Here is a 17,396-nt window from a genome sequence, read left to right on the forward strand (position 1 = left end):
GCAAAAATCGCTTTTTAGTTAAAAAAAACTCAAATATCTTAAATCGTTAATAACTTTGTAATTACTTCGATTCTAGTCAAAATAAGCTCAATCCGTGATCACTCATGTTTTATACAAAATTTTTAGTATAAAAAAACTCAAATATCATAAATCGTTAATAACTTTGTAAATATTGCGAATCTAGACAAAGTTATCAAAAATTTATGATATTTCGAGTTTTTCTTAACAAATTTTGTTATTGGAAAATATGTACGTTTGATCGCAGAAAATCAGTTAGTCGGGTAAGTACAAAGTTATCAACGATTTTTGGGGGAGAAATATGAGTGATCTCTGTGATGAGATCATTTTCTTGGTTGAAGACATATTTACAAATTATTGCCGATAGAAGATAAATCGAGTTTATCATATAAAAATCAATGTTTGTTGGAAACTATGAAAGGTCTCAGATTACTATATTATAGAAGATATAAATATTTTAAGTTTTCCATAGAACAGATTTTAGGTGAACAAATATTAGTGATCACAGATTTGGGATCTTTTCTTTATGACCCGGTTATTAACAAATTTAATGATTCTTGTTGGGAAATAAGAGTGATCACAGATTCAGCATTTATTTTTGCCACATATATAACCCATCTCTGATTTGATAACAACAAATACCATAATCCAAAAACAAAGTAAAGCTCTTAATTCATTTGAGTTTTGCAAACATGTGTACCATGCACTTTTTCAGAATTAATATGTCAGCTACATATTATTATTAACATTAAGAGATTTGCCTGAAATCTCTCTTATCAGACCTCAACTTAACTGCTCTCTTAATGCAAAAACACAACATGCTCTCTAACACCTACACTTAACCATGAATTCTGTTTATCAAAATTATCATTATGACTTTGTGATAATAAAAAATATTTAGTTTATTATTATTATATTGTATGTTGGTCACTAACTATTGTGCTCTTACTAGGAGAATTTTCAGTAAAAAAAAAAAAAATACTAAAAAAGCATGTGGGAATTTCTTTTATCAAAAAAGTAAAATAAAAAATAAATCAAATAAAATTGTATATATAGAATACAGTTATAGTTAGTAAACGGATCCAATAATTGAACTTTTCCACACATTTAGTATGAGTAGTTAAAAGCGAGAAGACGACGACGACGCGACGATATCGGTAGTTAGAAAATTACTTTTAAAAGAGAGTGTATAAGAAAGATCTGTCTGTATAAAGTGATTAATTAACAAAAATAATTAAACAATTGAAAATTTAAATTGAAATTTAAATTTATTTTAATTTGTTTAATTTAAAATTAAGATAAAAAAGTATGTAAATGGATTTGTATGTTTTGGCAATAAATTTAAACATTTACAAAAGGGACTGAATGACAATTTTACCAAAAGAAATATTAATTGGTGGAGCAAACAAATCTAGTATTTGTGACTAAATAGAGATAAGATTATTTTAAAAAAGCGATAATATTAATAAATAATTGATAATAATGTTGTTGGTTTTTTTTTGTGCAAATTGAATAGAATTTAAAATAATTATTATATACAATAATTTAGTCAATATCAAAAGGTGGTGTGGAGTAAACGTGTTTTAAAATCTAAAGAAAAAGTTAGAAAAATTAATTAATTTTTGATAAAATAAAGGTGATTTGTTTAAAAACGTTAATTTCAAAATAATTTTAAAATTTTGAAAATTTTAAAAGAGAGTGCCACAATTTAATTTTATTTCCCTCTAATTGTTTAATAATAAAATGTTTATAAGTGTTTGATTAATTATGAAAAGAAAATTGATAATAATATATTGAATATATTATTAAACAATTATTGTAATCATCAAAACAAAAATGTGCTAAAAATGCCATAAAAATATAATTATTTTCAAGGCGGTTAAAGTGTCATCAGTTAACCATTAATTGTTTTCATAATTAATAGAAATTTTACAAAATTATAAACACAAGTGTACAAAAATGATAAATACAATTTAATTAATTTAAATATTGATAATTATAAAGTAATTGTCAATCAAATTGTTTTTTTGTTTTAATATAGTGATTTTTATAGATCGAAACTGACCAGAGTCAACAAAGATTACTGCACAACGTTTTAATTAGAAAACCCCCACCCCCCCTAAAGCGGTTGACAAGTGCTTTAAATTGTTTTTAGATTAACACCTGCCTTAAACATAAAACATATCAAGTGATTAATTATAACTCCTAAAAAAATGTTTTTGAGAAATTTTCAATGTACATATATTTTTATTTTAAAAAAGATTAGATTTGTTTATAAGTTTAAGATAAGTTTTATTGAAACCAAGCAGAAAAACAGAAGTAAACAATTTTTGTTTATGAATGACCCAATTATGAAATGTAGATCAGTGGTCGTCAGTCATAGCCCCCAGGGGCCGAACATGATCGGTTATTTATCCGTAAATAAGCTACGAAAGTGTCGAATTTTGTGCCTACAAAGCGTCATATACGGAAAGTTTTGCTTTACTACTTTAATTTGAAAAAAAGTGCAGCTGAATCACACCGATTGCTCACGAAAGCTTATGGGTTTCAACATGCGAGAGATAGTTTGTTCGGTTCAGAAGTGGTGATTTTGACATGGAACACAAATATCGCCCTGGCCAGCCAAAAAAATTTGACGACCTAGAATTGGAGGCATTACTCTATAAAGATTGTTGTCAAACTCAACAAGAGTTTTCAAAATCATTGAGAGCTACTCACTCACCAATTTCAAAACGTTTACGACCTGCAGGATTCATCTTAAAGCAGGCAAATTGGGTACCATATAGAGTGTCCAAAAAAACCGACAAATTTGAAAAACCGGTTTAACCGAAAAAGTGTGTTTCTGAAAAAACCGGGTTTGATTATTGTCTTTTAAAAAACCCGGTTAAACGGTTAACCGGTTTATATTAAATTTTTATTTAATATGAAAAAGGTCTCCTTAAATTTATTTTTATTTGTGGACGCTAATAGGGAAATATATTTCCCTATATAGAAAATATATTTCATTAAAACCGGTTAACCGTCTTACAAAAACCGGTTTGTCAAAAAACCGAAAAGTTAAAAAAACCGAAACCGGTGGAGTTTACAAAGATGAAAAAAACGGTTGACCGGGTTTCGGTTTCGGTTTTGGATACTCTAGTACCATAAGAATTGAACCCTAGCAAATGTAAGACTATTTGGTATGTCTGAAATGATGCTTGAACGCTATAAAAGAAAATCATTTTTGCACCGAATTATTACTTGCAATGAAAAATGGATCCATTACGATAACCCGAAACGTAAGAGATCGTATGTGAAACCCGATCAACCTGACCAATCGTCACCAAATCCAAATATCCATGGCGCTAAGGGATTTCTCTGTATTTGGTGGGAACAAAAGGATCTTATCACTTATGAGCTGCGGAAATCTTACCAGACCATTACAGGGAACCTGTAACGAACGCAACTGATTTATTTGAATCCAGCATTGACCGAAAAACATCCAGAATAAATGCCAGACATGAAACCGTAATATTCCAGAATGAAGTGGTTGGGAAGTTTTGCCCTCTATATAGTCGAGACCGTGCCCGGTCCATCTAATACTATTTGTTTCGAACGATGCATAACGCTCTCTCTGGAATACTCTTGATTCGTTCTTGGCCTCAAAAGATAAGCAGTTCATATGTTGCCAGAATGATGGGAAAATGTCATGGCTAACAATAATTTAAAGCTAAAAAATCGCATTTTGAAGTCATACACCCAATAAAATCTCAATTTCCATAAAAAGTGGAGTTAGTAATAAGCTAACGATGTGTATATCTACTAAACTACTGGTCTGATTGCAAAACAATGTATCCGAAAATGGCAGAGGAGGACATAAGCTTTCTGAAAATCAAAATTTTAATCAACCTGTTGAAATACAAAGTAATCTAGAGATTGTCAAAGATAAACACCTCATATGTCTTGAAAATCTTTTAGAGCTATATTTATATTTATCTGCTAAACTATTACAAAACTATTGGTTAATTCACAAGGTCTCCTATCATGTCATATTGTCATAATGTCCTTATATTTCACAATGGTTTGAAATTACTTTCAAGCTAAATGTTTATTGTGTTATCGTGACCAACCAGCAGAGACCTGCACCGAACGCCTAAGAGTCTTTGGCTGACACTAAGGAAATGTAAAAATCTGCGAAATGGAACGGAATATTTAAAAGCGATTAATTTATTTTAAAAATGTATTAATGTAGGTCTCTATCCGGTATTTACACAATAAAATATCTCTATTAGTTTTTGTTTAATTGGCTTAATTACCATTCGCGAACGGGTTTTATATGGGAGCGGGTCTTACTTAAAGGGGGGTCAAACGGCATGTATTGCTTGTGTTTTGTGCCATGTATTGGGACATTTTTCCATATGTAAACATATACATACCGTGTGATCCACATGAAACTTTGTGTATGTAAAATACATGTATATTACTCGTGACATTTTTGGCAATTAGAGCATGTTCTATTTTCGTGAGTATAACAGTGTTGTATTTTCAAATACAACACTGTGTGAGTGCAAAATAAAAAAAACAAAACAAAAGCGAGTAAAGAAAAATCATAATAAAATAAGTTTCATTGCATTAAATATATTTATTGTGATTTAAAAATGTTTTAAATAAATATATTGTTAAAAACAATAAACATATAAACTTATAGAGGTTATGTCACATGCAATTACATATGTACGTTTGAACGTGGAAATTATGAATCGTATGTATAATGTGAATTTTGACATACACATGGAATTCCATATGTATCGAATACATGTCCCAATACACAAGCAATACATGACGTCTGACCCTCCTATTATATGGTAACAATGACTAATTATGGAAAGATCATAATAAAATTTGTTGACATGAATTTGGGATATATAAAACTTATTTGGAGCGAAACTTGTGTAGATATCTACATAAATTAAACATTTATGACCGATAAAGTCCAATTTCGGAGGACATTTGTATGGGGGCTTTGTCATTGGGCCGAAAAAATTATATGTACGAAATTATATCGAAATATGTATCTTCAATAAAACACGATGATTATCAACATTTTATTTTTTGATCCTGGTTGACTAATCGTAGGAAATGCACATAACTATTTAAGAATTATGGAGGAGGACTTATGTTTTATAAAAAATTAAACGTTCAATCACTGTGTTTTGAAAAATATTAACTTTTTTGGATGTTGCCTCACATTTTGGTCCATAACGCTAGTTCTACTTGATCGATTTTGTCCATTTTCAATACCAAACATTGCTGATCAACATAGAATATTTGAAGTAAATTTCTTCCCCTTAAGTCCTTTCCTCTAGTACAGACAAACATAGCTGGATCGTCTTAGAATTTGATAAAGACCCACAATATATTACTCTTGTGGGTCTGCGATGAATATATCGATGTGTTATAAACGGAATGACAAAAGTCAATATACTGGATATAAAAAAATACTGTTTTATTGCGAATATCTTACAAAATAATACAGTGAATATGATTTTCATTAATCCTAAGATGTTTAAGTATAAAAATGCAATCGATACTTGTTAATGAATGCTTAAAATTTCTTATTTTGTTGGTAAAAAAGAGAGCTATTTCATTAAGTTTTCTCTTTAAATATTATTAAATAAAATTCTTAGCCTATTCCTCAATATTGAACGAATATTTTCGTTCCCATTCTAAACGAATGGAATTTAATTTGGGCTTCATTAACTCCACTTTTATAATTCCAATCATTTACAGGACTTTTTGGACTTATCGTTCGTATAAAAGTGCAGTTAATACAAAATTTGATTACTCTCTTTTCCACTCTGCGAACGTAAATGTCAAAATGAATCACTCACTGTTTGGTTTCAAACAATTTGTCGCTAAACTGAAGGTTTAATTTTCATTTAAGAAACCTTCCATTCATGGGAAATAGATAATAATTTCTTATTTTATAATAAAGTATTAAGTAAATAAACCATTGATTAGATATCATTAAAGTCATTTGTTTAAATAAATGTTAAATAAACAGTATTTTCCTAAGTTTATTGGCAATAAAAATAAAGCCATTATATTTATTTAATTTCAAGTTAATCGTTGAATATGAAATTTATGAAAAAATATAAACACAGCTAGATCACAATCTTCCTTATGAAAAAAACGATTTCTATTAATTTTAAAATAAAAAATCTTTAAAGAAATCCACATTATTTATTATGTCAATTGTTAAAGATTCATAATAATTCATTAATATTTTTCTAAAAAAAACCAGTCAATGATTAATAAAAGTTTCATTTCATCATTATAATAATTACTCAATCAGAGTGGGGGTGTATGAAAATAAACTATAATAAAAAATATAATATTAATAATATCGCAATTAACAATAATTCAAAGTCAATTGAATTATAAATAGGGCAAATAAATGGTCAACTTTTAAAAAGAACAACAAAAAATATGTGAATAACATTTTAAGATTAGATAAAGTTGTTTATGAATTAAAAACTGTACTACGACTGAAAGTAGTAAAAGCCATTTATCAAATTACTATAAAAAATTAAGAAACTCCACACATTACCAAGAGCCAGGAAAAAGACAAAGCTAAAAATTAGTACATTTTGGCACATTTAAACATTCACCATGCTCTTTTTTCAAATTAAAGAAGTAAAGCAAAACTTTCCGCATATGACGCTTTGTTGGCTCAAAATTCAACATTTTCGAAGCAAAAAAAAACTTTAAATAACTAAGTGAGAATAAATAACAGATATGTACCATCAAAATGACATATGTATTCCGCATTTTTAACTCAATATTGTTAGAAGCACCGCCATTATGTGTGGTGAGAATTTTAAGACACTGAGGCGTATGATTACTTTTGAGAGATAAAATCAATTATACGCACTGATGTCTGGCAAATAATTATAAATATTATTTCTTTAGCCACATTGTAAAGGAAATTACATGAAATGTTAAAGTTATATATTAAAATGTCTGATAAATAACATGTGCCGTAACTTATTCAAGTGCATATAAATATTTGTTCAAGATACAAACACTACTAAAATACATTTTTTATTTTCCTTCCTGCATAGTTTTGTCAGTCTTGAAGTATTGTATATAAAAACTAAACGATAAAAATAATAATCAAACCTAAAACACTTAAAAGTTAATGATCTATAACTAATATTTATTTATTCTCTTTAAAACTATTATTTATTTATTCCCAGTAAAATGCATTTTAAAAATTTTACAACATGTGTAAGTGTAATATTAAGACTAAAACAAAAACTCTTATTACTATTCCCTTTATAACTAACAATTACTATTATTTTATATCATGTGTATGTTTTGTTTTGTCTGCTCTTTTTTTTGCAGCTTTCATGTCCAGGCTTTAATTACAGCTCATCCACGTGTTTGCTACTGACGTTTGCTATAAAATGCCTGCGACTAAACTACGTCAACGTCCTGGCCACTATTTATGTGGTTTAGCCAATTGGCATCCAGCCTGGATGCAACGTTATGCCAACACAAAAATGTTTATGGCCGTCTATGGTTTGTTGGGCACCATACAGGCCATGTCGTACATGTATTTTATAGTCACGTTAACGACCATTGAGAAAAGATTTAAAATACCCAGTCAAACAACAGGTTGGTATACATACGTAGTACATAGTTAGATGACTTCAATACATAATTACAGTGAGTGACGATACATTATTGATATTTCTTTTTAAGTGATTAAAAATTATATAGAAATCTTGACTTATCATTATATAGACACCCATCCAATGGATTATTTATTATGTGTTACCTAACTCACCACTAGTAAAATATACATCAGTTATTTATAAAAATTTTATATAAGTTCCTAAATAATATTTTTAAATATTTTATAAAAAATAAACTATAAATCTCAATATCTGAAAATTCACCACTTTTCTTAGAAACTCACCTCAGCATAGTTTTTTAAAAATTCGATTATTTAAGATCTAAAATTTTTTTATTTTATCAAATCAATTCAAGGAATTTTTTCAGAAATTCACCACACCATAATATTAAGAGTTAACCATAAATTAAATAAATAGTAATGGTTATTTTCTTAATCGAATCCAGCTCCGCTATTTAAATATCTTTCTAATTATATGCAATTTAACAAATATCTCAGTTAGTTGTAAACAATTATAAAATCACAAAAAATCTGAAAATTCACCACAATTCAAAGAAACTCATATAAGAAACTCACAATACTTTGTATTTAAATGTGATTTTTCTTTAAATTTATCCAAACTTAAACTTCACCACACCATAATATGTCAAGATAACCTTAAATGTAGCTATTGAAAATTAAATAATATTGGTATAACAATCATCGAATCTAAGTCCATTATTTGAATATCTTTATATTTCTAAAAAAAATTATTTGCAATTTCACATTATTTTAATGATTTACATAAAAATCACAAAATCTGAAAATTCACCACACCTTAATTTGTACATAAGTCGCTTATTTAAGATCTAAAAAGTAAGATTCCTCAATTATTTCTTTCTAAATATGATTTTCTTCTTTAAATTCTTAAAAAAATACGAATATGAAATTATAAATTTTTGAAATTCGCCAACTTTTTTGAAATTCACCACACTCAAATTTTTACATAATACGATTAGTTAAGAACTAAGATACCAACATTTCTACTGTTGGAATAAAAAGAAATGTTGAAATTCAACACAATTTTAACAAATAGATACACCACAACATTATGTACGCATATTACGATAAATTAGCAGGAACCAAATTTCTTGAATAAACAACAAAATTCATCTAAAAACTAAATTATAAAATAATCTCATCTAAACGAAATTCACCACATCGAAACTTTCGGAAATATCAATACACCACGCTTTAAATATTAAAATAATGGCATTAGTTTTCATAAAATATCAAATGCATCAAAATCTACTTCTACGAAATACACCACATCTAAATTTATAATAATGTCGATGAAATTTATTTAAATAATAAAAATTCTAGACTGTTTTCCAATATACTACACAGAAATCTAATAATTTATCCAAAGTATAACAATTTATCTATAAATAAAATATATCGACGTCATTTTTAATATTTTAATGTTTTATACAAAATATGACTATAAAATCACAAAATTTTGAAATTCACCACACTCTATTTTTTATATATTTCGATTAAATAGGACCAAAACAGTAAGATAAGAAAAGTTTTATTGGTTAAATAAGAACTAATTGTGAAATTTATCAATTATTGAGGTTCAACACATTTTTAAGAAATTCACCACACCACAATATTTACTGATAACCATTTATTTAACATTAAAAACAATAAAATTCTTTTCGTTATTTATAAAAAAACAAGAAATCTATCAAATCTTATAATTCACCACAGTTTTAAGGAATTCACCACATTTCAATTTGTATAGATCATAGAGAAATACACATAGTGGAAACTAGAAAAAAATAACACTATCAAAAAAAATACTTAAAAAGTAACACATATAACTGTTGTTTTTGTTTTTATTACTAATACATTCTCACCACTTAGGTTTGAGTTAGGTCTTTGAATGAGAGTTTCCTATCTATATTGATAAATTAAATTAATTTAATTCAAAAATCTAAAAATTTTGCTGTAATTATATGAATTCGTCGTTATATCTATTTAATTAACAAACACATTTCTATCAACAATATATTGTCTCTCACTGTTACTTTTATGCACCAAAACAAACAATTTTAAATTTCTATGCACAATTTTTTTCCAGGTATTATCCTTAGTGGCAATGAAATATCACAAATTCTCTTATCCCTAATACTATCGTATATTGGTGGCCAAAGAAATCGTCCACGCTGGATTGCCTGGGGTATTGTATTTTGCGGCTTATCCTGTTTCATATTGGCTCTGCCACACTTTATCTATGGAGCAGGGCAAGATGCCTTGGAATTGACTAAGGAATATTATGAAAGTGCGGTTGGAGATAATGTGACAACTACCATATCATTGGTTGTAGGTGAACAGTAAAAGATTCTTTGACATACAATACATATTTAGTTTCATCCATAAAAATTATACTCATATAAATTTCGAACAAACAAAAATTTGAACTTGCCTTAGTTAGAGATGGTTGGATTAACTATCTAAGTACTACACACAAAACAAGAGATGATTACAATACAATCAAATTTAATTTATTGTTATTGTGTGTATTTTTTTACTTATATTCATATTGTCCACATTGTACAACCTATAAACTGTAATAGTGACATTGTTTGATAATGTCACAGCGTCATTATCAAAAAACATCATCAGTAACATCTATTACTATTATACACTAAGAGCAAAAGCGTTGGTAAAAAACTAACCACACAATTTTCTATAGAAAATTCAGATCTGGATAAAAACCAACACAATTTTCTATAGAAAATTCAGATCTGGATAAAAACCAACACAATTTTCTATAGAAAATTCAGATCTGGATAAAACCCAACACAATTTTCTACGGAAAATTCATGTCTGGATAAAAACCAACACAATTTTCTACGGAAAATTCATGTCTGGATAAAAACCGACACAATTTTCTACGGAAAATTCATGTCTGGATAAAGACAGACAAAATTTTCTATAGAAAATTCTAGTCTGGATAAAGACAGACAAAATTTTCTATAGAAAATTCTAGTCTGGATAAAGACAGACAAAATTTTCTATAGAAAATTCTAGTCTGAATAAAGACAGACAAAATTTTCTATAGAAAATTCTAGTCTGGATAAAGACAGACAAAATTTTCTATAGAAAATTCTAGTCTGGATAAAGACAGACAAAATTTTCTATAGAAAATTCTAGTCTGGATAAAGACAGACAAAATTTTCTATAGAAAATTCTAGTCTGGATAAAGACAGACAAAATTTTCTATAGAAAATTCTAGTCTGGATAAAGACAGACAAAATTTTCTATAGAAAATTCTAGTCTGGATAAAGACAGACAAAATTTTCTATAGAAAATTCTAGTCTGGATAAAGACAGACAAAATTTTCTATAGAAAATTGTAGTCTGGATAAAGACAGACAAAATTTTCTATAGAAAATTCTAGTCTGGATAAAGACAGACAACATTTTCTATAGAAAATTCTAGTCTGGATAAAGACAGACAACATTTTCTATAGAAAATTCATGTCAGGATAAAGACAGACAAAATTTGCTATAGAAAATTCATGTCTGGATAAAGACAGACAAAATTTGCTATAGAAAATTCATGTCTGGATAAAGACAGACAAAATTTTCTATAGAAAATTCATGTCTGGATAAAGACAGACAAAATTTTCTATAGAAAATTCATGTCTGGATAAAGACAGACAAAATTTTCTATAGAAAATTCATGTCTGGATAAAGACAGACAAAATTTTCTATAGAAAATTCATGTCTGGATAAAGACAGACAAAATTTTCTATAGAAAATTCATGTCTGGATAAAGACAGACAAAATTTTCTATAGAAAATTCATGTCTGGATAAAGACAGACAAAATTTTCTATAGAAAATTCATGTCTGGATAAAGATAGACAAAATTTTCTATAGATAATTCATGTCTGGATAAAGACAGACAAAATTTTCTATAGAAAATTCATGTCTGGATAAAGACAGACAAAATTTTCTATAGAAGATTCATGTCTGGAAAAAAGCAGACACAATTTGCTATAGAAAATGAATGTCTGGATAAAAACAGACACAATTTTCTATAGAAAATGAATGTCTGGATAAAGACCGACACAATTTTCTATAGAAAATTCATGTCTATAGAAAATTCATGTCTGGATAAAAACAGACACAATTTTCTATAGAAAATTCATGTCTGGATAAAAACAGACACAATTTTCTATAGAAAATTCATGTCTGGATAAAAGCAGACACAATTTTCTATAGAAAATTCATGTCTGGAAAAAACAGACACAATTTTCTATAGAAAATTCATGTCTGGATAAAAACAGACACAATTTTCTATAGAAAATTCATGTCTGGATAAAAACAGACACAATTTTCTATAGAAAATTCATGTCTGGATAAAAACAGACACAATTTTCTATAGAAAATTCATGTCTGGATAAAAACAGACACAATTTTCTATAGAAAATTCATGTGTGGATAAAAGCAGACACAATTTTCTATAGAAAATTCATGTCTGGATAAAAACAGACACAATTTTCTATAGAAAATTCATGTCTGGATAAAAACAGACACAATTTTCTATAGAAAATTCATATCTGGAAAAAACAGATAATTTTCTATAGAAAATTCATGTCTGGAAAAAACAGACACAATTTTCTATAGAAAATTCATGTCTGGATAAAAACAGACACAATTTTTTAATGAAAATTCTAGTCTGGATAAAGAAAGACAGAATTTTCTTTAGAAAATTATGGATAAAGACAAACAGAATTTTTATAGAATAGAATTTGGATAAAGACAAACTCAATTTTCTATAGAAAATTTTAGTCTGGTTAAAGACAGACTCAAGAATATTCAAGTGTGGATAAAATTCTGACATCATCGCTTCTATTTTTACCAACATTTTTTACTTGAGTATAAAAGTATACATTCATATAATAAAAGAAAAAAATTTTGCAAAAATAAACACAAGATTAATTCGATTTCTCTCTTTTTACGTCATACAGAATTCGACCATTAAAAATTCTCAGCAATTGTGTGGCGCTTTGAAACTTAATCAGGAATGTGAGTCGTTATTATCGGTGGTGCCTCTAGTCTTGATATTTCTCTCTCAATTTGTTCTCGGTGTGGGTAATACTCTATACTATTCGCTGGGCCAAACATATCTAGATGATAATACAAAGAAAACAAATACACCTCTAATGCTGGCGGTAGCCATGTCGCTAAGAATGATTGGTCCCATTGTGGGATTTTTCATAGGTAAATATATAAAAAAATACCTCTAATAAAATTATTTGGTAACTATAAATTTTCTTCTTAATTTCATTTTCAGGTTACTTGTCCTTAAATATGTTTATTGATCCCAGCAAAACACCTTTGATTGACAACAAGGATCCCAGATGGTTGGGCGCCTGGTGGTTTGGTTGGATGATTTTGGGCACTTTAATGGTATTATTTTCGGGTTTAATTGGTCTTTTTCCCAAAGAATTGCCTAAAAAAAATAAACATTTGTATAACTCCCATATGCCTCAAGTATTGAGACTTGAAGAATTGCAAATGGACGAAGGTCTACCATTAGGTAGAGGTTTCTCTTCTAATGCCACATTAGATACACCAACAGCGGGTACTTCTGATTTTCCCACATTGAAAGGTATGATTTTTTAAGCGCAAATATATTTGTATCAATAATATCGAACCCCATTTTTAGACTTCCCCAAAGCTCTTATGCGCTTGCTGCGCAACAAACTTCTAATCTACAACATCATCTCCGGAGTTTTCTATATTCTGGGTGCCGCTGGTTACATGACATTCTTAACCAAATATATGGAAGTTCAGTTCCATAAAACTGCTCAAAGTGCCACAATTATTGTGGGTCCTGTATCAATTATTGGCATGGTTATTGGTTTAATTGGTTCGGGTTTAATTATATCAAAGAAGAAACCCTCACCCAGTAAGGTTTTAATGTGGAATGTTATAGTGGGTTTCGTTTATATATTGGGTCAAATATCGTATATGTTTATGTACTGTAATGACACGGTATCGGTGGATCAAGTTGGTGGCAAGTAGGTTATATTTGAGATATACCGTTTTATTTTTTATTTAATTCTTTTAAATTTAGATTAAATCTTACTGCTACTTGTAATGCCAATTGTGCTTGCAATGATGTGCCATATTCTCCTGTTTGTCATGAGGCAACAGAGATCACATATTTCTCACCCTGTCATGCAGGATGTCTTAAGTGGAATGCGGATCTTAAGGTTGGATTAATTAACTTATAGAGTCCAACTCTTAAAACAATTTTCTATTTAAAATGCATATCAGGATAAAGACAGTTACAATTCTCTATAGAAAATTCATGTCTGCATAAAGACAGACATAATTCTCTATAGAAAATTCATGGCTGGGTAAAGACAGACACAATTTTCTATAGAAAATTCATGGCTGGCTAAATACAGACACAATTTTCTATAGAAAATTCATGGCTGGCTAAATACAGACACAATTTTCTATAGAAAATTCATGGCTGGCTAAAGACAGACACAATTTTCTATAGAAAATTCAGGGCTGGCTAAAGACAGACACAATTTTCTATAAAAAATCCATGTCTGGCTAAAGACAGACACAATTTTCTATAGAAAATCCATGTCTGACTAAAGACACAAAAAATTTTCTATAGAAAATCCATGTCTGACTAAAGACACAGAAAATTTTCTATAGAAAATTCATGGCTGGCTAAAGACAGACACAATTTTCTATAGAAAATTCATGGCTGGCTAAAGACAGACACAATTTTCTATAGAAAATTAGTGGCTGGCTAAAGTAAGACACAATTTTCTATAGAAAATCCATGTCTGACTAAAGACAGACACAATTTTCTATAGAAAATCAATGTCTGACTAAAGACAGACACAATTTTCTATAGAAAATCAATGTCTGACTAAAGACAGACACAATTTTCTAATCAATGTCTGACTAAAGACAGACACAATTTTCTAATCAATGTCTGACTAAAGACAGACACAATTTTCTAATCAATGTCTGACTAAAGACAGACACAATTTTCTAATCAATGTCTGACTAAAGACAGACACAATTTTCTATAGAAAATCAATGTCTGACTAAAGACAGACACAATTTTCTATAGAAAATCAATGTCTGACTAAAGACAGACACAATTTTCTATAGAAAATCAATGTCTGACTAAAGACAGACACAATTTTCTATAGAAAATCAATGTCTGACTAAAGACAGACACAATTTTCTATAGAAAATCAATGTCTGACTAAAGACAGACACAATTTTCTATAGAAAATCAATGTCTGACTAAAGACAGACACAATTTTCTATAGAAAATCAATGTCTGACTAAAGACAGACACAATTTTCTATAGAAAATCAATGTCTGACTAAAGACAGACACAATTTTCTATAGAAAATCAATGTCTGACTAAAGACAGACACAATTTTCTATAGAAAATCAATGTCTGACTAAAGACAGACACAATTTTCTATAGAAAATCAATGTCTGACTAAAGACAGACACAATTTTCTATAGAAAATCAATGTCTGACTAAAGACAGACACAATTTTCTATAGAAAATCAATGTCTGACTAAAGACAGACACAATTTTCTATAGAAAATCAATGTCTGACTAAAGACAGACACAATTTTCTATAGAAAATCAATGTCTGACTAAAGACAGACACAATTTTCTATAGAAAATCAATGTCTGACTAAAGACAGACACAATTTTCTATAGAAAATCAATGTCTGACTAAAGACAGACACAATTTTCTATAGAAAATCAATGTCTGACTAAAGACAGACACAATTTTCTATAGAAAATCAATGTCTGACTAAAGACAGACACAATTTTCTATAGAAAATCAATGTCTGACTAAAGACAGACACAATTTTCTATAGAAAATCAATGTCTGACTAAAGACAGACACAATTTTCTATTCATGTCTGCATAAAGACAGACACAATTTTCTATAGAAAATTCTAGTCTTCATAAAGACAGACACAATTTTCTATAGAAAATTCTAGTCTTCATAAAGACAGACACAATTTTCTATAGCAAAAAGTTAAATAGAAAAATATTGACGGGATATAACCTGATTTTATATAGTAAAACGATTTTAAAAAATATTCAAAAACTTTTCAATTAATTTACCTTTTAGTACTACTCAAACTGTTCCTGTTTATACACAAATCTGATTACTTCCACCACAGAGCTACCCTTTACAACAGAATCAAGTATTTTTTCAACATTCTCTACAGCAGGAGGCTCCATGCTGCCGAAATTATTAGAACCATTATTGACCACTACAACGCTAATGCCCACAACAACCACACTAAGACCATCCACTACCAGCTCCATAGCCAGTACGACTGAAAGTCTGTTAGACTACTCCTCAACTCAAGACAGTTATGACACCACTTTCTACAATGTAGTCACAGAGGAAGGCATAATTTCCAGAGCCCGACGTTCTTTGGATGATGTAGCAAATGTTCTTAAACCAGGCGTTTGTTTAAAAGGTTGCAACGTTGCCTTCTGGACTTTCTCCGTGGCCTCCATGATAGTTAATTGGTTTGGCTCTTCTGGTCGCATTGGTAATTTATTGGTGAACTATAGATCTGTCTCCACAGAGGATAAATCCTTTGCTCAGGGTTTATCGCTTATGATGGTGAGTCTGTTGGCTCTTATACCGGGTCCCATTATATTTGGGCGCATTATCGATTCGACTTGCTTGAAGTGGACGAGAACATGTAATGGCAATGGTAATTGTCAAATATATGATCAAACAGCCTTTAGATATTTGGTCAATACTGTGGCATTTTGTAAGTTTATTATAAAATATATAAATTATATTGTGTGTTTTTAAATTATATATTTACATTTGCAGCTTTAACCGCCATAGGCGTAGTATTCGATATTCTAGTTTGGTATCATGGCCGCCATTTAGATTTATATGGCGAAAAGGAGGCTCAACGTTTACAGGAAAGGGAGCGTAGAAATAAGCCCATAACACCATTATTAGCCAAAAAATAATATGAATTTTGTTTGTTTAAGTATTAAGTAAAACGAATTTTATACATTTATTTAGTCCTATGAACTATACAATTAACACACATTGTCATTTTGTATATTAATAAATACTCTGGGCAACATGTTGCTAATAACATTGGGATGTTAGCAACATTTTTTTGCTTTTGTTGAGCAGAGTATTTTGCTTTTTTGTATATTTTCAAGTTTTTTTTTTGTTTTCATTAATGTTTATTTATTTTAATTAATAAATATAAATTAAGGACTTTTTAGTTCAATTTAAAATATGTAACCTAAAACTGTTTTAATTTATTTTATAAATTTAGCTTACTCACTGTTTTATTAATCTCATCAATTTTAAATAATTGAACTTTGAATATTGAACCGTGGAATCAAGATGTTGCAACTATTTTGTAATCCCATAAACCATCTAGTTTTACTTAGCATCCTGAAAAGACAAATTAAAAACAAAATTTAATATGGGAAGTTTTTCACTCTGGATAAATTTGGGAGTTAACTCGTAAATTAATTCGAACACAAGAATTTATACTAATTCAAAAGTTACAAGTCTGTACTAGAATAAATTTTACACCGATCTCAGCTATATTTAATATGATTCCAGGGGAGTTACTCT

General features: G+C 28.9%; 1 protein-coding gene across 3 annotated transcripts; it reads left to right on the plus strand.

Moving 5' to 3' along the window:
* Positions 1 to 1,168: 1,168 nt before the first annotated feature.
* Oatp33Ea (Organic anion transporting polypeptide 33Ea) lies at positions 1,169 to 17,061 on the plus strand. 3 transcript variants are annotated; one of them, XM_065500488.1, is made up of 9 exons: positions 1,169 to 1,324; positions 7,405 to 7,677; positions 9,822 to 10,063; positions 12,720 to 12,972; positions 13,046 to 13,363; positions 13,421 to 13,775; positions 13,832 to 13,970; positions 15,897 to 16,557; positions 16,623 to 17,061. In XM_065500488.1, the coding sequence occupies exons 2-9, from the start codon at positions 7,467 to 7,469 to the stop codon at positions 16,766 to 16,768; spliced, it is 2,325 nt and encodes a 774-aa protein (XP_065356560.1). In that variant the 5' UTR covers positions 1,169 to 1,324; positions 7,405 to 7,466; the 3' UTR covers positions 16,769 to 17,061. The 3 variants fall into 3 exon arrangements, with proteins under 3 accessions (XP_065356560.1, XP_065356558.1, XP_065356559.1); XM_065500486.1 differs by lacking the exon at positions 1,169 to 1,324 and adding an exon at positions 1,575 to 1,654; XM_065500487.1 differs by lacking the exon at positions 1,169 to 1,324 and adding an exon at positions 1,580 to 1,619.
* Positions 17,062 to 17,396: the final 335 nt, after the last annotated feature.

The sequence above is a fragment of the Calliphora vicina genome, chromosome 2 (assembly GCF_958450345.1).
Source record: "Calliphora vicina chromosome 2, idCalVici1.1, whole genome shotgun sequence".
In the NCBI taxonomy this organism is placed as follows: domain Eukaryota; kingdom Metazoa; phylum Arthropoda; class Insecta; order Diptera; family Calliphoridae; genus Calliphora; species Calliphora vicina.